The 22274-nt window shown below is 37.6% G+C and overlaps 1 protein-coding gene across 1 annotated transcript; it reads left to right on the plus strand.

Moving 5' to 3' along the window:
* The first annotated feature begins 384 nt into the window (after nt 1-384).
* Nucleotides 385-17346, plus strand: ulk3 (unc-51 like kinase 3). Its single transcript, XM_051135705.1, has 16 exons — nt 385-717; nt 912-1052; nt 2848-2968; nt 3073-3168; nt 3712-3855; nt 4227-4309; nt 5485-5640; nt 8061-8166; nt 8244-8284; nt 8393-8495; nt 8571-8635; nt 8719-8797; nt 13120-13160; nt 15253-15300; nt 15369-15432; nt 16372-17346. The coding sequence occupies exons 1-16, from the start codon at nt 619-621 to the stop codon at nt 16386-16388; spliced, it is 1404 nt and encodes a 467-aa protein (XP_050991662.1). The 5' UTR covers nt 385-618; the 3' UTR covers nt 16389-17346.
* Nucleotides 17347-22274: the final 4928 nt, after the last annotated feature.

Genomic DNA, 22274 nt, shown 5'->3' on the forward strand with positions numbered 1-22274 from the left:
TACTTATTATAATCTTAATTCAAGTGATAAAGGATTGTGAAGGTCTGACAGTAATCAGTGTTGAGCGCTGCTGTAAGGTTCACTCTGCCTGGTTTAAATGTTTCAAAATCATTAACAGTTGAAAAAAGTAATCAAAAAGTGATTAAAAGTAATGTTACGTTACTTTAATAAAGTAATTGAAAAGTTACACTACTTATTACATTTTAAATCAAGTAACTTGTAATCTGTAACCTGTTACATTTCCAAAGCAACCTTCCCAACACTGATGACTTGCTTATTAAATCATTTTCTGTGTAAATAAAAAGCTTCAATGGACGCATTTGAAATCGGTTGCTGTACGCACGCGCGCACGTTCTAAATTCCGGTGCGTGACAGCGGCGATGACGTCACGCGCGGAAGTAAACAGAGCGCAGCGCTTCGTCTATGAAATGTATAAGATCTTCTGATCATGTATTAAATAATATACGATTATCATTCATAAAGTCAGCAGTCCGCGGTGGAATCGTACGCTTGAGTGACTGATCAGGGCAGAAGAAAGCGCGCTGCTTGTCATTATGCTGTAAATGTCATTGATTATTGATTGATTGATTGATTGATGTCAGTTCGATTCGGTTCGGGATGGCAGCGGGTTTCGCTCCGCCGAAGCTCAAAGACTTTATTCTCACCGAGAAACTCGGAAGCGGCACTTATGCGACAGTTTATAAAGCTTTCAGAAAGGTGATTATTGATCTCTGATTATTCACCAATAGCCTGTTATTAGACAAATCTGACATGCTTCAGTGAGATTATTACTACTTTCTTGTCAGTGTAGTACTTTCTTGTTTTAACTGACGGTTTATGAGATATTTGCTCTTCTTTGATTGATTGTTTGACTGTATAGATGTTTTGATTGATCATTTGATTGGTTTCAGACTGACAGTAGGGAGGCGGTGGCCGTGAAGGTGGTCAGTAAGAAAAGCCTCAACAAAGCCTCAATGGAGAATCTGCTGACAGAGATTGAGATCCTGAAAACGGTCCGGCATCCTCACATAGTGCAGCTCAAAGACTTCCAGGTGCAGGAACAAATACAAGATTCCCATTATTCAATAATGTGTGCATTATCTTACATTAAAGGGGAAGAAAAGGGGAAGATGCCTTCCTGTGCATTTACTTTAAATTATGACATATTTAGTTTATTATGTGCAGGATGATGATGCATCAGCCAATATGATATTATAAGAGGCAAATGTATAGTACAAAATGTGAAATATTAAAAGAGGTGTAAGAAGCCTGCTGGATAAACTTTTACGGAACGCATGAATGACTTTTGATATAATTCTTATAAACATTAATATATTTTTAAAGTGTTATTGATGTAAAATACTAAAGCATCTGTTCTATCTAAAATTGTGACAATTTCGTGAAATAATTGAACCAATGATGTACAAAGCAGAATCTGAAAGGTAAAATTATTATATGGCTTATATACATGCATATGAATATTTATATATATTTTTTTGTTTTACTTCAAACAAAAATATAAAATAAATAAATAAATAGCATAAAATGTCAAAAGTGGGGTAAGAAGTCACCTTGATAAACTTTTACAGACTATATAAATTAATGTAATTTTTATTAATATTTACAGATTTTATTAAAGTGTTATTGATGTCAAATACTAAATCAGCTATTCTGTTTAAAATTTTATTTTTGTCAATTTAGTTGAATAATTGAACAACCAATGACAGACAAAGCAGAATCTAAAAGATACAATTATTTTGTCAACCTATAGGTTTTAATTAAAGCAGATATGTCTGAATAACACCATTAATTACTATAAGTATTACATTTAAATATAATAACAGTAATAACATGACAATTCTGCTGGCCCATTTTACCCCAAGGGACTAATTTCTTATTATTAAAAAAAATATATATATATACACTACCGTTCAAAAGTTTGGGGTCAGTACATTTTTATTGTTTCTTTTTTTTTTTTTTTTTTTTAAGAAATTAATACTTTTATTCACCAAGGATGTATTAAGTTAATAATTAAAAGTTTATTAAAAGTTAATAATAAATAATTTACATTGTTATAAAATATTTATATTTTGAATAAACACTGTACTTTTTAAACTTGTTATTCATGAAAGAATCCTGAAAAAAAAAAAAAAAATCACAGGTTCCAAAAAATATTTGGCAGCACAACTGTTGATATTATCCAACACTGATCATTCTAATAATAAATCTGCATATTAGAATGATTTCTGAAGGATCATGTGACACTTAAGACTGGAGTAACAGCTGATAAAAATTCAGCTTTTCATCACAGGAATAAATTCTATTTTAAAGTATGTTAAAATAAAAAACATTATTTTATATTGTAAAAACATTTTGCAATATTACTGTTTTTTTTCTATATTTTTAATCAAATAAGTGCAGCCTTGATGAGCATAAGAGACTTCTTTAAAGACTATTACAAGTCTTACTGACCCCAAACTTTTGAACGGTAGTGTGTATATATATATATATATATACATAATAAAACAACGAACTGTTACGTTAGTTTTTAAGTCTAAAAACACTAATGTGTCCACAAACCCCTCATTAACAAAACTTCAACATATATTCAACATAATACTTAATGTCATAGATCACTATTTTCCTAGACTATCAGATCAGTTAACCTCAAGACTGTTTTGACTGAATAAATCTTTTAAATGTTATTCAGATAAAAATGACAAAATTAAAAATGAATGATTTTGTTTCATTTTTGGACAAGAGAAAGAAATGAAGGAGGGTGGCTCATTTTACCCCATTCTACATTATTACAACTTAATGCCAAATCCTCATCTGTCTGTCTGTCAGTGGGACAGCGAGAACATCTATCTGATTCTGGAATGGTGTTCAGGAGGAGATTTGTCCCGTTTTATCCGCAGTCGCCGGATTCTTCCGGAGAGAGTCGCTCGTCGATGCCTACAGCAGATCGGTACAAAACACACACACACACACACCTTAAACACACAGCGCATGAACTACATTGATTAAATGACTGATTCAGATGAGAAAACATGTACCTTGTGTGTGTTTTAGCATGTGCTCTTCAGTTTCTCCATGAGAGGAACATCTCTCATCTGGACCTCAAACCACAGAACATTCTGCTGAGTGGAAACGTGCTAAAGCTCGCAGGTGAAACTTCACTCCAAAACACACGATTTGTGACCCTGGACCACAAAACCAGTCTTAAAGGTCAATTTTTTAAAATTGAGGTTTATACATCATCTGAATAAATGAACTTTCCATTGATGTATGGTTTGTCAGGACAATATTTGTCTGAGATACAACTATTTGAAAATCTGGAATCTGAGGGTGCAAAAAATCTAAATATTGAGAAAATCCCTTTAAATTTGTCCAAATGAAGTTCTTAGCAATGCATATTACTAATCAAAATTGAGTTTTGATATATTAACGGTAGAACATTTATCATGATCTTTACTTAATATCCTAATGATTTTTGGCATAAAAGAAAAATCAATAATTTCGAACCATTGTTACAAATATATTTGTGCTGCTTAAGACTGGTTTTGTGCTCCAGGGTCACATTTGTTTTCTAGAGACTCACAGGGGTGTTTTGTTGACATGTCTGACGTCATTTGAACACGTGTACTGTGATTTTTTTTTTTTTACTTCTCATCATCTCATAATAAAATGAATAACCTGTTGTGTCTGTAGATTTTGGTTTTGCGCAGTACATGAGCCCGTGGGACGAGCAGCAGGCTCTCAGAGGATCTCCGCTCTACATGGCTCCTGAGATGGTGTGCAGACGGCATTATGACGCCCGAGTGGATCTCTGGTCCGTCGGGGTCATTTTATACGGTAAGACACGCAAATAACTCTAGATTTAAAGGAATAACTCAATTCAGTCATCATTTATTTCCAAACCCTCCATGAATGTATTCCTCCTATTTCAATATTGCTTATAATCAGAAATGTTTGTTGAGCAGCAAATCAGCATATTAGAATGATTTCTGAAGGAAAATTCAGCTTTGATCACAGAAATAAATTACATTTTAACACATATTCACATAGAAAACAGCTGTTTTACATTAAAATAATATTTTACTTTTTTACTGTATTTTTGATCAAATAAATGCAGCCTTGTTGAGCAGAAGAGACTTGTTTCAAAAACATTAAATATATATTATTGCAAATTTTTGCCTGGCTGTATGTGTGTTTTCTGAGGGCAGAAGCTTTATTTGGACGAGCTCCCTTTGCCTCTCGCTCATTCACTGAACTAGAAGAGAAGATCCGCAGTGAGAAACCCATCGAGGTGAGAATTAACCTCTGACTCACTGACTAGTGACTTTTTTAAAGGAATAGTTCACTCAAAAATAAAAATGTGCTCACCCATCAGGCCACCTGAGATGTATTTGAGTTTGTTTCTTCATCAGATTTGTAGAAATGTGTCATTCCAACTCTGTCTCACCAATGGATCCTCTGCAGTGAATGGGTGCCGTCAGAATGAGAGTCCAAACAGCTGATAAAAACATCACAATAATCCACAAGTAATCCACACCACTCCAGTCCATCAGTTGACATCTTTAGAAGACAAAAGCTGAGACAAATCCGTCATTAAGAATCCATAATCCATAATAACGCTTCATCCTGAGTCAGGAGAGAAATCTGCACAGATCAAGCACCTTTTACATGCCAAAACAACTTTATACTTTAACAATTTTGTCTTCTGAAGATGTTAACTGATGGACTGGAGTGGTGTGGATTATTGTGATGTTTTTATCAGATGTTTGGACTCTCATTCTGACGGCACCCATTCACATCCATTGGTGAGCAAGTGATAGAATGACACATTTCTTTTGCTATTAAATTTCATCTTTTCAGATCATTAGTGATACAAGATTACAATGAGTTTGTTTGTTCATCAGATTTGTAGAAATGTGTCATTCCATCACTGTCTCACCAATAGATTTGAATGGGTGCCGTCAGAATAAGAGTCCAAACAGCTGATAAAAACATCACAATAATTCACAAGTAATCCACACCACTCCAGTCCATCAGTTAACATCTTGAGAAGACAAAAGTGTTAAATGTTAGAGCTGTTTTGGCTTGTAAACAGTGCGTGGTCTGTGCAGATTTCTCTCCTGATTTAGACCAGACCACTTTTTCAATAGAGGAAGTGTTATTATGCTTTATGGACTCGTATTTTAGTTAAAAACATCTTAATGATGGATTTGTTTCAGCTTTTGTCTTCTCAAGATGTGAACTGATGGACTGGAGTGGTGTGGATTACTTGTGGATTACTGTGATGTTTTTTATCAGCTGTTTGGACTCTCATTCTGACGGCACCCATTCACTGCAGAGGATCCATTGGTGAGCAAGTGATGGAATGACAAATTTCTCCCACACCATTGAGTTAGCGTAACTCTTGTACACCACTAGATGGCGCACTTGTATCAGTCATTCCTGTGATCTGCTCTCTGTGTTTAGCTGCCGCCCGGAGCGCGAGTTTCTCGTGACTGTCGTGATCTGCTGCTGCGTCTGCTGGAGAGAGATCCTGCCAGCCGCATCACGTTTGACGAGTTTTTCCTGCATCCCTTCGTAGATCTGGAGCACATGCCCAGCGCCGAGAGCCTCGGGAAGGCAGTGAGTGCGATAGAGTCAGCGCAGATGAACTCACACTAACACTCTCACATGTTTATTTTAGTCCTGAAGTGGCAAAACCGCTGCCGCTCGACTCTTGTGTCAGACCAAACTTCAGCAAATGTGTCACACAGATGCTGCTCCACAAACACTCGAGTTACATCACATGGGCCTGTTTGTTTATTTTGCAGATGTTTGCTGCCATTCAATTAGATTCTGATTCATAAGCTCTTGATCTGATTCAGTTATATTTATTAAGTTGGCCTGAGAAAGTCAGTTTACTGATCTGCTATATATGCTGCTGCTTCTCTGAGCCAAAACTTAGTCAGTATCTCTTTTATAGAAAGAGACCTATGGTGCATCTGAGCTGTTTATTGCTATAGCAAAGCTTAACAACTCCCTACTGAAAAAAACAGATAAAACCAGCCTAAGCTGAATGGCTGCTTTGGCTGGTCTCCTAGGCTGGTTTTGAAGTGGTTTTGGCCACTTTTTAGCTGGTCAAGCTGGGAGACCTGCTGAAAGACCAGCCAAGGTTAAACCAGCTAAGACTAGACAACCAGCCTAGGTTGGTTTTAGTTGTTTTTTACTGAATCAACTTGTTTTTAGCTGGTTTAAACATTTTAATCATGCTAACAACATAGTAGCAACATGCTAGTGACTTGCTAATCATGTTAGAAACATGCTATTAACATGCTAATCATGGTAACAACATGATAATAACATGCTATTTAATGCTAGAAACACACTAGCACACGCTAGTTACTTGTTAATCATGCTAGCAACATGATACTAATTCGTTAACCATGTTAAAAACATGCTAGCAACATGCTGAACATGCTAGCAACATGTTAGTTACTTGCTAATCATACTAGCAACATGCTAGTAAATTGCTAATCATGCTAACAACATGCTAGTAACTTGTTAATCATGCTAACATGTTAGTAATATGTTAATCATGCTAGAAACATGCTGTCAACAAACTAATAACATGCTAATCATGCTATTAACATGCTAATGTGCTAGTAACTTGTTAATAATGCTAACAACATGCTACTAACTTGTTAATCATGATAACACCAAACTAGTAACATGCTAATCATGCCAGCAAAATGCTAGGAACATGCTAATCATGCTAGCAACATTCCAGTAACTTACTAATTATGCTAGCTACATGCTAGTAACATGCTAATGATGCTAAAAACATGATAGCAACATGGTAATCATGCTAACATGTTAGTAATATGTTAATTATGCTAGAAACATGCTATCAACAAACTAGTAACATGCTAATGATGCTAGCAACATGCTAGTAACATGCTAATCATGTTAACATCATGCTATTAACATGCTAGCAATGTGCTAGTAACTTGTTAATCATGCTAACAACAAACTAGTAACATGCTAATCATGCTAGCAACGTGCTAGCAACATGCTAGTAACTTGTTAATCATGTTAACAACATGCTAGAAACTTGCTAATCATGACAACAACATGCTAGTAACATGCTAATCATGCCAGCAAAGTGCTAGTAACTTGTTAATCGTGTTAACAACATGCTAGGAACTTGTTAATCATGACAACAACATGCTAGTAACATGCTAATCATGCTAGCAACATGCTAGTAACTTGTTAATCATGTTAACAACATGCTAGGAATTTGTTAATCATGACAACAACATGCTAGTAACATGCTAATCATGCTAGCAACATGCTAGTAACTGGCTAATCATGCTAGCAACGTGCTAGTAACTTGTTAATCGTGTTAACAACATGCTAGGAACTTGTTAATCATGACAACAACATGCTAGTAACATGCTAATCATCCTAGCGACATGCTAGTAACTTGTTAATCATGTTAACAACATGCTAGGAATTTGCTAATCATGACAACGACATGCTAGTAACATGCTAATCATGCTAGCAACATGCTAGTAACTGGCTAATCATGCTAGCAACGTGCTAGTAACTTGTTAATCATGCTAACAACATGCTATGAACTTGCTAATCACGACAACAACATGCTAGTAACATGCTAATCATGCTAGCAACATGCTAGTAACTGGCTAATCATGTTAGCAATGTGCTAGAAACTTGCTGAACAACAAGTAAACAAACAAAATATTTTTTATAACATTTTTTATAAATAATTACAAAATTGAATTAATTATAGTTTTATTCTCATTTATACAAAGTCATCTTTTCTGAAAAAATAATCAAAATCAAATGAAGCATAAAACTAGAAAAATAATCTGTCAGTGAGGTCAGAAAAGTTTTTTTTTTTACCCCATTGGAGGTATTTTTCCTGGTTTTAAGCTTAAACTCACTTCCTTTTGATAAGTAAATGTAACTTGATTTAAGACAGTTTAGATGTTTGTACTGAAAATAAGACAAACATTCTAAATAAAACTGTATTTGTGTTGTAGAAAGCGCTGGTGCTGCAGGCGGTCCAGAAGGACCAGGATGGAGAGCGATCAGCTGCGTTATCTCTCTACTGTAGTGCACTCGAACACTTCGTTCCTGCCATTCACTGTAAGACACAAACGCCTCTGTCTCTCTGTTACACAAGTCTCCATTCACTTTCGTCATCTCTGTTTCTGCTCTTTCAGATGAGACAGACAGACAGAGGAAGGAAGCACTGAGACAGAAGGTGAATAAAATCATTTACTCACAATCATGTCGTTCCAAACCCTTGAGAACTGGAGCTCTGAAATCATAAAGAAGCAATAATACAGTTAGTTCATAATTTTTCTCTCAGGTGAATCAGTATGTTTCTCGTGCTGAGGAGCTCAAAGCGCTGGTCAGATCGGACAACAAGATCACTTTTGAGGAGGCAAAATCAACCAGGAACATATTAATAGGTAATAGTGCTGCATTATTATTAATAGCTAATATCTAACTCCTGATCTAATGTTCAAATCTTTCATTGTTCACAGAAATGTCCAGAGATCAGCCGCGCTTACTGGTTGCCCTGGAACTGGCATCCGCTGCTGTTGCCCGGGTAACTGTTATGATGCTCATTTGCATATGTGTCATGTGAGCTGCAGTGTTGCATGATGGGTGATGGAGTTGTGATGTGTGCAGGAGGAGAGCGGCGCGGAGGACTACGACACGCTTGATCTGTACCAGCAGAGTCTGGGTGAGCTGCTGCTGGCGCTAGCAGGTAACACTCATTTGTCTTGACCAATCAAAACTCTCAAACTTTCATTTTTAATTTGATAAAACAGATGTCAGTTTTACCTCTGTATGTATGAAGCCTAGCAACCACCTAGAATACCATAGCAACTACTGATCAACAGCCTAGCAACCATCCAGAACACCCTAGCAACTGTTTAACAACAGGTGTAAACATTCAGAACACCCTAAAAACCACCTAGCAACTGCTTAGCAACCATTTTGAACACCCTTGTCACCACCTAGTAACAACCCAGAATACCATATCAATCACCAAGCAACAGCCCAGGAACCATCAGAATAAACTAGCAACTACTTAACAACAGGTGCAAACACTCAAGCAACCACCTAGCGACAGCCTAGCAACCAATTCAGATCACCCTAGCAACCACTTAGTTACAGCCCAGAATACCATACAACTACTGATCAGCAGTCTAGCAACTACTTAGCAATGAGTGTAAACACTTAGAACAGCATAGCAACCACCTAGTAACAACACATAATACCATAGGAAACACCTAGCTACAGCCTAGCAACCACCTACTAACAATCTAGAATAACATAGAAACCATCAAGGAACAGCCCAGAAACCATCAGATACCCCAGCAACCGCTTAGCAACAGATGTAAACGCTCACAACACCCTAAAACCCCCGAGCCTAACAAAAGCCTAGCAACCATCTAGAACACCCTTGCAACGACCTAGTAACTACCCATAATACCACAGCAACCACTGAGCAACAACCTAGCAACCACCCAGAATACCCTAGCAACAGCTTAGCAACAGGTGTAAACACTCAGCTCACCCTAGAAACCACCTTGCAACAACCTAGCAACCATCAGAATACCCTAGCAACTGCTTAGCAATGGGTGTAAATTCTCAGAACGCTCTAAAAAATATCTAGTAACAACAGAATACCATAGTAACAGCCAAACATCAGCCTAGCAACCATCAGAATACCACAGCAACTGGGTGTAAACACTTACAACATCCTAAATCCCCCTAGCCTAGCAACAGCCTAGTAACAACCCAGAATACCATAGCAATCACTCAGCAACAGCCCAGCAACCATCCAGAATACCCTAGTGACTGCTTAGCAATGGGTGTAAACACTCTGAACACATTACAAACCACCTAGCAACAGCCTAGCAACCATCAGAATACCCTAGCAACTGCTTAGCAATGGGTGTAAACTCTCAGAACGCCCTAAAATACCTAGTAACAACAGAATACCATAGCAACCACCAAGCATCAGCCTAGCAACCATTAGAATACCCTAGCAACTGCTTAACATCAGGTGTAAACACTCGGAACACCATAGAAACCACCTAGCAACCACCCAGAACACCATAGCAACCACCACTACACCCTGGTGAGTGAGTTTGGGCAAACATTACATGTAAAACATGCTTCTTCATAGTCTGATGAGTGCTATGGAGGACGGTGAGGTGGAGGCTGTCAGGCGTCCAGATGTGTCGGTGAGCGGTTGCCAGGTCAGCGTGTGTGGTACGCTCGTCATCTGGATCTGATTGCGAGCAGCTCTCTTCATTCTCAGTGTTATTAAATACTGCAGCAAATGAAAACTGTTATCTCTCACAGAGCTCCAGAACTCCGCTGGATTCCTGCCCAAAACTGCAGGTTTTTTTTTTTTGGCCATTACGCGCCCACCGTTGATCCGTTACGCCATCGATGCCAGCGCCGGCCAACCAAAACACAGCCGTGTCAGGACTGTTTAACGGCTAGCATGTCTGCGAGAGATAATAAGACTGAGCTTGTGAAATGTTACTCGCTTTTTACTGTTGCTTATTAGTAAGTTTAGCATATGGGTATTTAACTTCTGTGTTATTACTCTACTAATAATGAAACCAAAAGAAAAAGAAAAAGAAAATCCCACATTCCCGTTCACACCAAGAACGATAACGATAACTATAAATACAACGATAACTATATTTGCGTCCACACCAGTGAATGATAACTGTCTGTTTTTGTTGCATTTACACAACTTCAACCAGTAGATGTCCTCAGCATGCACATTTAGAGCGCATCTAAACAGTGAATCTAGTGTAAACTATCTGATCTCTAGGTAGTCAATGTAGTGGAATAAAAACAATACTTACAAAGGAGGCAAGACAATGTTATCCAAACTAGCGCTAAATTAATATGTGTTACGTTACTCTGTTTGCTGTGCGATGTCTGTTTGCTTCTCTGCAGTGTCGCCTGCTATAATGCACAAACCCTTTAAATTTGAATAAAGTCTTATTAGCTGTCAGCATTCATGAGCTGTAAAAAATCGGTCTGAAAATGATCCCAATGATATCGTTCCTGTGTCGTTATCATTATAGTCGTGCTGTGGCTAGAACATTAGAACATTTTAGAATGTTATCTTAATAGTTATAGTTATTGTTCTAGGTGTGAATGGGCCTTTAGACCACAACACTATGAGCAACTACACAGCAACACCCTGGCAACCATCCACAACACTGTTACAATCACATAGCAACAAGCCATAGATCACTCAGAAAACCTGAGTAACTGCATAGCAACACCCTAGCAACCAGCCACAACACTCTGAGCAACTGCATAACAATACCCTGGCAACCACCCACAAAACTGAGCGACTGCATAACAACACCCTGGCAACCACTCACAACACTCTAAGCAAATGCATAGCAACGCCCTGGCAACCACCCACAACACTCTAAGCAAATGCATAGCAACGCCCTGGCAACCACTCATAACACTAAGCAACCGCATAGCAACGCCCTGGCAACCACCCACAACACTCTGAGCAACCGCATAGCAATGCCCTGGCAACCACCCACAACACTCTAAGCAACCGCATAGCAACGCCCTGGCAACAACCCACAACACTCTAAGCAAATGCATAGCAACGCCCTGGCAACCACTCACAACACTAAGTAACCGCATAGCAACGCCCTGGCAACCACCCACAACACTCTAAGCAACCGCATAGCAACGCCTTGGCAACCACCCACAACACTCTAAGCAACCACATAGCAACGCCCTGGCAACCACCCACAACACTCTGAGCAACTGCATAGCAACGCCCTGGCAACCACCCACAACACTCTAAACAAATGCATAGCAACGCCCTGGCAACCACTCACAACACTAAGTAACCGCATAGCAACGCCCTGGCAACCACCCACAACACTCTGAGCAACCGCATAGCAACGCCCTGGCAACCACCCACAACACTCTAAGCAGCCGCATAGCAACGCCCTGGCAACCACCCACAACACACTGAGCAACTGCATAGCAACGCCCTGGCAACCACCCACAACACTCTAAGCAAATGCATAGCAACGCCCTGGCAACCACTCACAACACTCTAAGCAAATGCATAGCAACGCCCTGGTAACCACTCACAACACTAAGTAACCGCATAGCAATGCCCTGGCAACCACCCACAACACTCTAAACAACCGCATAGCAACGCCCTGGCAACCACCCACAACACTCTAAGCAAATGCATAGCAACGCCCTGGCAACCACTCACAACACTCTAAGCAAATGCATAGCAACGCCCTGGTAACCACTCACAACACTAAGTAACCGCATAGCAATGCCCTGGCAACCACTCACAACACTCTAAGCAAATGCATAGCAACGCCCTGGCAACCACCCACAACACTCTAAACAACCGCATAGCAACGCCCTGGCAACCACCCACAACACTCTGACCAACTGCATAGCAACGCCCTGGCAACCACCCACAACACTCTAAGCAAATGCATAGCAACGCCCTGGCAACCACCCACAACACTCTGACCAACTGCATAGCAACGCCCTGGCAACCACCCACAACACTCTAAGCAAATGCATAGCAACGCCCTGGCAACCACTCACAACACTCTAAGCAAATGCATAGCAACGCCTTGGCAACCACCCACAACACCCAAACAACACGCCCTGGCAACAACTCAAATGCATAGCAACGCCCTGGCAACCACCACAACACTGAGCAACCGCATAGCAACGCCCTGGCAACCACCCACAACACTCTGAGCAACCGCATAGCAACGCCCTGGCAACCACCCACAACACTCTAAGCAAATGCATAGCAACGCCCTGGCAACCACCCACAACACTAAGTAACTGCATAGCAACGCCCTGGCAACCACCCACAACACTCTGAGCAACTGCATAGCAACACAATGCATAGCAACCACAGTGTCAGGTTTGGTGCTGGTTACTCTGCGGGTTTTAAAAATTGCAGTCAATGTGTGTGTGTGTGTGTGTGTGTGTGTGTGTGTGATGAGCTGATGTGTTTGTCTGTGTCTCCTGCAGCTGAATCTCAGGGCCGGCGCAGGGAGCTTCTCCACAGCGAGGTGAGAACAGCATTTAGGAAACATGTTAAAATCACATCATTGTTTCTCTGAAAAGCAAAGATACATGCGGTTATTCTGCTTTGAAATGTGTTCACCCAGTAGCATTCCAACACCCCAGGTTGCCAGTTTGTGGAAAACACAGTGTACTGCAGTCATTGAAGCCAGAAAAAGAACAGACTCTGAGATCACAGATTGTACCCGACCTTAAAAGCCCCAGCATCAATTTAAAGAGCTCTATGAGCAGAGGAACATTAAAACACAAATAAATAAACACACCAGCTCACACTCATCACCATTCATTGACAATCTGGCAACCCGTTTAAGCATCAAGTCTAAGGAGAAGCAGCTCTCTCCAGTGTTTTGAATTTGGACCGCAGTTCTCATTTCAACCAGTAGCTGTCAATATTAAACACTGCACCTGTACAGAGACACGGGCCGCTGCCGTCAGCTCAGAGAAGCGGTCGAGCGTAAATGCAGGACTAATCACGCATCTGTTATCTGCCAACTCGACCCTAATGAGCACTTAACCACAATCATTAACATTTTACAGGTCTGTGAATTCAGATGCGTCTGAGCTGAACACTTGAGCCACGCAAGAGATTTGGCTTCAATAAATGCTAACTGAAATAAATATATATAACTTAAATTATACTATTTCAGCTACAGTAGTTGCAAATGCAACATTTCTCATTTTCATTTTATTTAAAGAGATAGTTCACCCAAAAATGTTCTAAACTTGCATGAGTTTCTGTCTTCTGTTGAGTACAAAAGAATGACAGTCAAACAGTTTCTGGTTCCCAGTGACTTCCGTAGTGTGGAAAAATTACTATAGAAGTCAGTGGCTACTGCCTTAACCACATTCTTCAAAAAAATCATCTTTCGTGTTCAGCAGAAGAAAATAAATCTCACAGGTTTGGAACAACTTGAAGATTAAATCATGACTATCACTTTTTAAGTACTAAAATAAACTAAAACTGAAATAAAAATTAAGAAAATCCATATAAACGTTTAAAAAAATACACAAAAATACTAAAACTTTAAACAAAATCAAAAACAAAAATACTAATAATAAAACAAAAACAAAAAATTTGTCACGTTGAATTTGGAATTGTCAAAACACCTCAAAATTCTTGGTACACGTGAAAAACACAGAAAACTGAACACAATCTGATTTTTTATGACGGACAAAAGTTTCTGAGACAATGTGTAAATGTGATTGACACAACATAACGTATTTATTTTTTAACATGCAAAAAATGATCTATCATTTTTTAAGTACTGAAATGAACTAAAACTGAAATAATAATAAAATCTATATAAACATTAAAAAAAAAATACACACAAATACTAAAACTTTAAAATCAAAAGAAAAAAACTCTACTTATAATGAAACAAAAAAGGGGAAAAAATACCAGACTAAAGGTCCTTGCACACCGAGTCCAAACTTTTTGAACCCAATCTGTTTTTTTTTTTTTTTTTTTTTTTTTTTTTTATGACAGACGAGTAACGGAGAATTGAACAATTTTTTAAGGACTGAAATAAACTAAAACTGAAATAAAAATGACTAAAATCTATATAAATGTTTCAAAGAATACACAAAAATATAAAACTTTAACTAAAATCAAAAACAAAAATGTGAAATAAAACTAAAATCTAATTTGAAATATTAGTAAAATCTCTAATAGTATATCAATGATACTAAAATTGACTTTTGGTAATAGTGACCTTATGATGATGCACTGGACGTTTGCTCTCTTCAGTAAAGGAGGAGGAGACAAACTGAGCTCAATGAAGATCTCATCCAGACCACATGACCTGTTGTTTTTAATGATCTCACCGCTGTGATATTCGGTTAAACGTCGCGGCCCTCAGCTAAAAAAACACCTCCATGCTCCCAGAGAAAACACAGACGCTCAGACTTTAACAAAACCTGCTCCACGCTCATACAGAACCACCTTCTGAAACAGATTGATGTAGTGGTGCCATGTAAACTCAGGTTAATAGATGCATCTGTTTCATCAACTGAGTTATGAGTTGAATATGGTATAAAGGGAATATGTCAGTTCATTGATGTCCTGATTTTCTCTTGCAGATTAAAAGTCTGATGAGTCGAGCAGAATACCTCAAAGAGCTGATCAAGGTAAACGCTGTCGTATCTCTCGCTCCGCTTGTTTAGTGAAGAATCGGCTAAAGCTCATGTGTTTGCAGATGCGGGAAACTCAGACGGACGAATCGCTGAAGAAAGATGCTGCTGCTGAATCTGTGAGATCCTGTAAGTACAGATGACATTCATATGGACAATAATATGTCCTTCTCTAACATCCTGTTTCAATACGGGGGAAAAAATCACCTCTAGTAAAGAAAAACTGCTCATCTAAAATAAAATAAATAAATAAAAAATTTAAAATAATAAATTGTTTACAAATTAAATATATTTAAATAAAATAAATACATTTAATAATAAAAAATAATATTTTTTTAAATGTTATTTTCATTTGAACACATTTGTCTTTGATTTCAAGACACTGCAGGTGAATAAGGAAAAAAATTAACTAATAATTATCACATTACTTACCCAGGTGATTGATTACATTGATAATTGCAAACATTTTTTATATTACAAGATTTCTAAAAAGTTAGGTTTAAATATGCAGATGATATGTGATAATTTGCATAAATTACTAGTACAAAAATCTAAACATTTTACTTCATTTTTTTTGACAGAGTCAAAAGTTTTTCTTATTTTTGTCAGAAAATACTCAGAACAGACAGAAAATATATTTTTCACAATTTTGGGGGGAATAAAATATAATCAAGCAAATTCTATATGAACAAATCCCTCTGTAAAAACCTTCAGGATATAGACAGGAATAAAAAATGTAAAGTTTGGTGTGTGTAAGTTTTACTGAAGTGGACATTTATGGCTCAATGAAGGAGAAAAAAACTCATTTTGAGAAAACGGCCTTTAAAAATAATCAATAAAGTGCTATAAAAGAAACCCTTAACAGTGTCTTTTGGATGTTTTCTTTCCGCTAGTCTGAAAAAGCACTTTATGAAACAGCAAAAAGCCCAAAATCTCAGACTTGACAGGTGCATGAAAAAACTGAGGAAAATATAGAGTTACTGTGTGAAATACACTCACTCTGCTTACATGAATATAAACATGTTCATCCGTACAGATGCAGTCTCTCTCTCTCTCTCTCTCTCTCAGCCTGTTGTTTACAGTGAGCTGCGGGTTCTCGCCATGGCAACGGATGCAGGGTGTCACACGGCCGGAGGATTCACAGCATCTGATTGGCTCCTGGCAGACGGTCAAACCGCAGTCACTCTCACTGAACTGTCAGACCTGAAATCGCTGTACTGAGAAACAGACGTTCACACCTCAAGGAAAAGAGTCCTGACTGTAAAATCACTCCTTTTGATTTAAGGGCATTCTTCGCTTTCTTTCACACACGCACACACAGAGTTTGAGGCCGACCGCAGCTCTACCGCAGATCCAGCAGCATGAGAGAGGTGTGGCTTTCTGTGTGTTTTCTTTGGACTCGCACGCTTACACACACTTACACCATCACACACACTTCACACGCGCTTACAAAGGGAGAGTTTAGCATCAGCGATCTGACGGCGGAATACTGTGTGTGTTTGACAACTCCTGATTCTTGATGATTGTGAGCTTATTTATTCACTTTCTAAACTGAATGAAAGCATCATCTGAATTTCTCTCTCTCTCTGGGTGAATACTTTCTTGCGTTATGAATTTCTCTTGGCCATAAATTGTCATTTCCTCTCCGCATTCCTTCGGTAATATAATTCCTCCCCTGCATTCCTCTTTCCTCTCTGGAATAAATCAGCCTGCAGAAACCATCATATTCACTCACAACACGACAACACACGTCCGGAACACTTTACAAGAGTTAACATCATCTAATAGTGACAGAAAGTTCACTTCAGCATTTACTAATGCATTATTCAAATCAAACAACATCATTTAATAGCTGACAGTTACATTTTTGTTAAGTAACATTATTAAACATTAATACTGAAACAAATGTTTTGCATTAATGCATTAACTGTTCACTAATGTTAACTAAAACTGGATCAGTGACATTATTTTATAATTCATTTTATACCAGAAAATGTACTGAAATAACAGCAAAAACTAAAAAAAAAAAAAAAATCTAAACAACTTCTACTGCATCCTCTGATTACACTGCAAAAGCTGCTGTTCTTCCTTAGTATTTTTGTCTAGTTTTCCAGTGCAAATGTCTTAAATCAAGATTTATTTACTGAAGAAGCAAAAGAAGTCTTGTTTTCTAAGAAATTGATCAAAAGAGTTATTTTATGCTTAAATGAAAAATCAACTTAATTCAAAGAAAAAACAGGTTGTTATTCTACATTGACAGATATTTGCTCTTGTTTTAAGCATAAGCTCATTTATTTTTATTAAATTAACCAGAAAACAAGACTTCACATGTTTTTTTTGCATCTTGATTTAAGGATGTTTAGATATTTGTACATGTTGCATGCAACATTTAATGCATGACTTTATGAAAAGACTTTCTGCTCTGATTTAAGACCTTTTAAGGCCTTATTTTTTTTAAAAAAGCGATCTTTGTAAGGTCTGCACGACTGCATGCTATTAGTCGAACTACTTAATTTCGGCAAGTATGAAATCAAAAACAAGCCAAAACCTGGACATTTTAGTCATTATATAAATCCTGGATGTACAGTCATCAACACTATTGTATGCACTGCAAAAATGAGTTTCTTCCTCACTATTTTTGTCTTGTTTTCCAGTGCAAATGTCTTAAATCAAGATGCATTTGCTGAAGAAGTCAAGTGGTCAAAATGAAGTGATTTTATGATTAAAACAAGAACAAATATTAGAAAATGCGTAAAAAAAATCAAATAAATTGAAAGAAAACAGTTTTCATTCCACATTGACAGATCTTTCTCCTTTTTTTCTTCTTTAAGCACAAGCTCATTTAATGTAGTTAAATTTACCATAAAACAAGACTTCATATGTTCTTTTTGCATCTTGATCTTGATTTATGGATGTTTAGAATAGATATTTGTACTGAAAAACAAGACAAAAATACCGAGAATCTTTTTTTTTTTTTTTTTGTTTTTTTTGTGCAGTGCAGTGCATGTAACATTTAATGCCATGACTTTATGAATTTAAGATTTTCTGCTCTGATTTCACTTTTAAAGGTCTGCAGAACTGCATGATATTAGTATTATTATGACATTTTTAGGCAATTTAGAAATTCTGGATGTATGATCATTAACACTATTGCATGCACTGCAAAAAATAACCATCTTCCTCACTATTTTTGTCTTGTTTTCCAGTGCAAATGTCTTAAATCAAGATGCATTTACTGAAGAAGCAAAAGAACTTTTTTTTTTTTTTTTTTTTTTGAGAACAAGAACAAATCAGCTAAATTCAAAGAGAAAAGTTTTAATTCCACATTGACAGATATTTGTTCTTGTTTTAAGCACAAGCTCATTTAACTTTGTTAAATTTACCATAAAACAAGACTTAATATGTTCTTCTTGCATCTTGATTTAAGGATGTTTAGATATTTGTTCTGGAAACAAGACAAATATACTGAGGAAGACACTAATTTTTTGCAGTGCATGCAACATTTAATGCCATGACTTCATGAATGTAAGATCTATTGCTCTGATTTCACTTTTGTAAGGCCTGCTGAACTGCATGATATTAGTCAAACTACTTACCTTCAGCAAGTATGAAATCAAAAACAAAACCTGGACATTTTGAGGGAATTTTTGTGTCTAGTTTTCCAGTGCAAATGTCTTAAATCAAAAAACAGTTACTGAAGAAGCAAAAGAAGTCTTGTTTTCTGAGAAATTGATTAAAATGAAGCGAGGTTGTGATTAAAACAACAAAAATATATGAAAATGAGCTCAACTAAATTTAAAGAAAATAGTTTTCATAACACTTTGACAGATATTTGCTCTTGTTTTAAGCATAAGCTTATTTAATTTTGTTAATTTTACCAGAAAACAAGACTTCATATGTTCTTCTTGCATCTTTTTTGCAGTGCGTGTCACATTTAATGCCATGACTTTATGAATTTAAAACCTTCTGCTCTGATTTAAGACCTTTTAAGGCTGTAATTTATGAACAATTATGAACTCTTTAAGGCCTGCAGAACTGCATGCTATTAATCCAACTACTTTCAGCAGGTATGAAATCAAAAACAAGCCAAAACCTGGACATTTTAGTCATTTTATAAATCCTGGACATACAGTCACCAACACTATTGCTGGCACTGCAAAAATGAGTTTCCTCCTTACTATTTTTGTCTTATTTTCCCGTTCAAATGTCTAAACTTCCTTAAATCAAGATAGAATCACTTGGGAAGTAAAATGAAGATAAGTCTTATTTTCAGAAAAACATCAAAATATAGTGATTTTATGCTTAAACCAAGAAAAATATCTGCCGATGGGCTCAGAAAAATCAACTTCATTTAAAGAAAAAACACCTTTTCATTCTAGACTGACAGATATTTGCTCTTGTTTTAAGCATAAGCTTATTTAATTTTATTTACTGAAAATGAGACTTTATATGTTCTTTTTGCATCTTTATCTTGATTTAAGGATGTTTAGATATTTATACTGGAAAACAAGACAAACATACTGAGGAAGACGCTCATCTTTTGCAGTGCATGCAACATTTAAAGGAGTCATCGGATGCCCGTTTTCCACAAGTTGATATGATTCTTCAGGGTCTTAATGAAAAGTCTATAATATACTTTGATTAAAAATTCTTAATGGTTTTGTAAAACAACACCCTTTTTACCTTGTCATAATCAGCTCTGCAAAAATCATTTAATTCTGGTCGAGGCTGCTTTAAATGTTAATGAGCTCTGCTCGCCCCGCCCCTCTCTTCTCTCTGTGGAGTGACAAGCCTGTTTACTTTAGCCGCATTTAGCCACGTTTAAACTTGCTAACTAGCACATTATTAGGAAAGGCGATCGCAAAGATTCATAAAAAAACCCTTATACTCACTTCTGCTGTAAGTGAAGCTGGATCACGAATGATTCGCGTGAACATAGATGGATATATGTAGATCGGGAGGCGCATTCCCTTCACAAACAAACGTAATCCACTGCATCTTCAGCGGCTCAGATGTCGGGAGTAAATGACGACCACTATGTTCATTATTACATCCAGCAACACAACACCTCAATCGCTCAATCGGAGATATTCTTGTCTAACTCACATCCCTGCTCCGGCATCAAAACAAAGAGGGCGACTGTTACAGCTGATCTGAGGTAAGACGCTCATGTCAATCAACTATTGTGGGAGTGGTCTCTGTCATCGACAGGCATCTGAGAATGGCTCGATTTGAAAAAGGGGATATTATTTTTACAGATTAATTAAAAACCACTGCATGGATTTTTATCATTATAGGGTAGATTTGTACATATACTGACAACACACATTAATGTTCAAACAACATGTAAAAGTGAACTTAGCATCCAATGACCCCTTTAATGCATGACTTTATTTAAACCTTTTAAGGCCTTAATTTGTGAAAAAGCAAACTTTTTAAGGTCTGCAGGCCTACTTACTTTCAGCAAGTATGAAATCAAAAACAAAGCCAAAACCTGGACATTTACGGGCTTTTAGAAATCCTGAACATATGGTCACCAACACTATTGCATGCACTGCAAAAACAAGTTTCTTCCTCACTATTTTTGTCTTGTTTTCCAATGTCTAAACATCCTTAAATCAAGATAGAATCACTTAGGAAGTAAAATAACATGTCTTACTTTCAGAAAAACATCAAAATATAGTGATTTTAGTCAGAAAAATAATCTTAGGTCACAAATTAGTTTGGGAACCAGTTCTGACTCTTAACTAACCGTTAACTATGACTTTTGCCTTAATATACTCCTAATTTGCAGTTAAGTCATGGAGTTTAAGGATTGAGGAATAGTAAGCAACTAGTTCACAGAGAGAATTGGTCCTTAAAGTTTGTTTCCCTTGGCTTTACTTTTCTGACTCTATCTTCAGATATTTTTCTACAAGTTTTTAATGTTTGTTTCTAAAGTAAATGCATCTTGATTTAAAACGATTTAGATATTTGTCCTGCGAAACACAAAACAGACCGAAGACGAGTGACGTTTTTTTGCAGCGTCGTGGCGACTGACGTAACAAATGTCACTAATTAAAGGGTTCTTAACCTGAAAGGTCAGCCTGTCGTTTAATCAGACCTCATGAGCTCTAGAGTTTCATTAGAGAGGACAGGTACGTATCGCAGCTCTCCGACACACAACGACCCTGTTGTTACCGGCCTCCGTGTTCTGCCAGCTCCGTCTCTGCGATTCCAGCTCAGAGAAGACATGCCAACTCAACATCAGATGAACTGAGGAAGGATTGTGAGCGCAAGGAGGGACGTTAATCCTTCTGAGACTCACGCACACACACACACGCAAGCTCTCCTTACACTGACGTGCACGTCGTGAATAGGACATTGTGCCCACCGGACACAATGCCGGCTCTACAATCGGCACGTAACCCGGAGCGCAGCGGTGTGGGGGTTGAAATCTGGGTCACAGATAAATGAGAAAACGGGCCCCGTGCGGCTCCTCCTCCCCCTCCGACAGTCTCCCCTGCTTTTGTTTATTTTGATTTTGTTCCCGGCCGGTCGGGTGGGGGTTTCACCAGGGAGGAAAGAGGGGCTTTAGTGTCGAGTTAGTCGGGTTCCTGCTCGTTGTTTTCGCAGAAAAAGCCAAAAAGAGCCTCGGGCATCTGCGGCACGGCTTTCCACAGACTTTACAGCGCGCAGACGGTTCGAATTAAAACACACGGAATCGAGCATGCAGCATTCAGACATTACCGTTTAGCAATGAGTAAGTCAGATTGTGTCATGAATCTGAAGCAACTGAACACAGAACAAGAAAATGAGTATTTTTGTTTGTTTTTTCCAGTACAAATGTCTATACATTCTTAAATCAAGTATTCTTAAATCATTTGTAATAGAAAACAAGACCACAACACACACACACTATATATATATATATATATATATATATATATATATATGGGTCAAAGATGAAAAAACAATAAACGTAACACAAC

The sequence above is a fragment of the Labeo rohita genome, chromosome 18 (genome assembly GCF_022985175.1).
Source record: "Labeo rohita strain BAU-BD-2019 chromosome 18, IGBB_LRoh.1.0, whole genome shotgun sequence".
Taxonomy (NCBI): domain Eukaryota; kingdom Metazoa; phylum Chordata; class Actinopteri; order Cypriniformes; family Cyprinidae; genus Labeo; species Labeo rohita.

Coding starts and splice junctions, on each gene's coding strand:
- ulk3 (XM_051135705.1), top strand. CDS start 619: ATGGCAGCGGGTTTCGCTCCGCCGAAGCTCAAAGACTTTATTCTCACC. Junction 3,856..4,226: donor CGTCGGGGTCATTTTATACG/GTAAGACACGCA, acceptor TTCTGAGGGCAG/AAGCTTTATTTGGACGAGCT. Junction 8,636..8,718: donor CATCCGCTGCTGTTGCCCGG/GTAACTGTTATG, acceptor TGATGTGTGCAG/GAGGAGAGCGGCGCGGAGGA.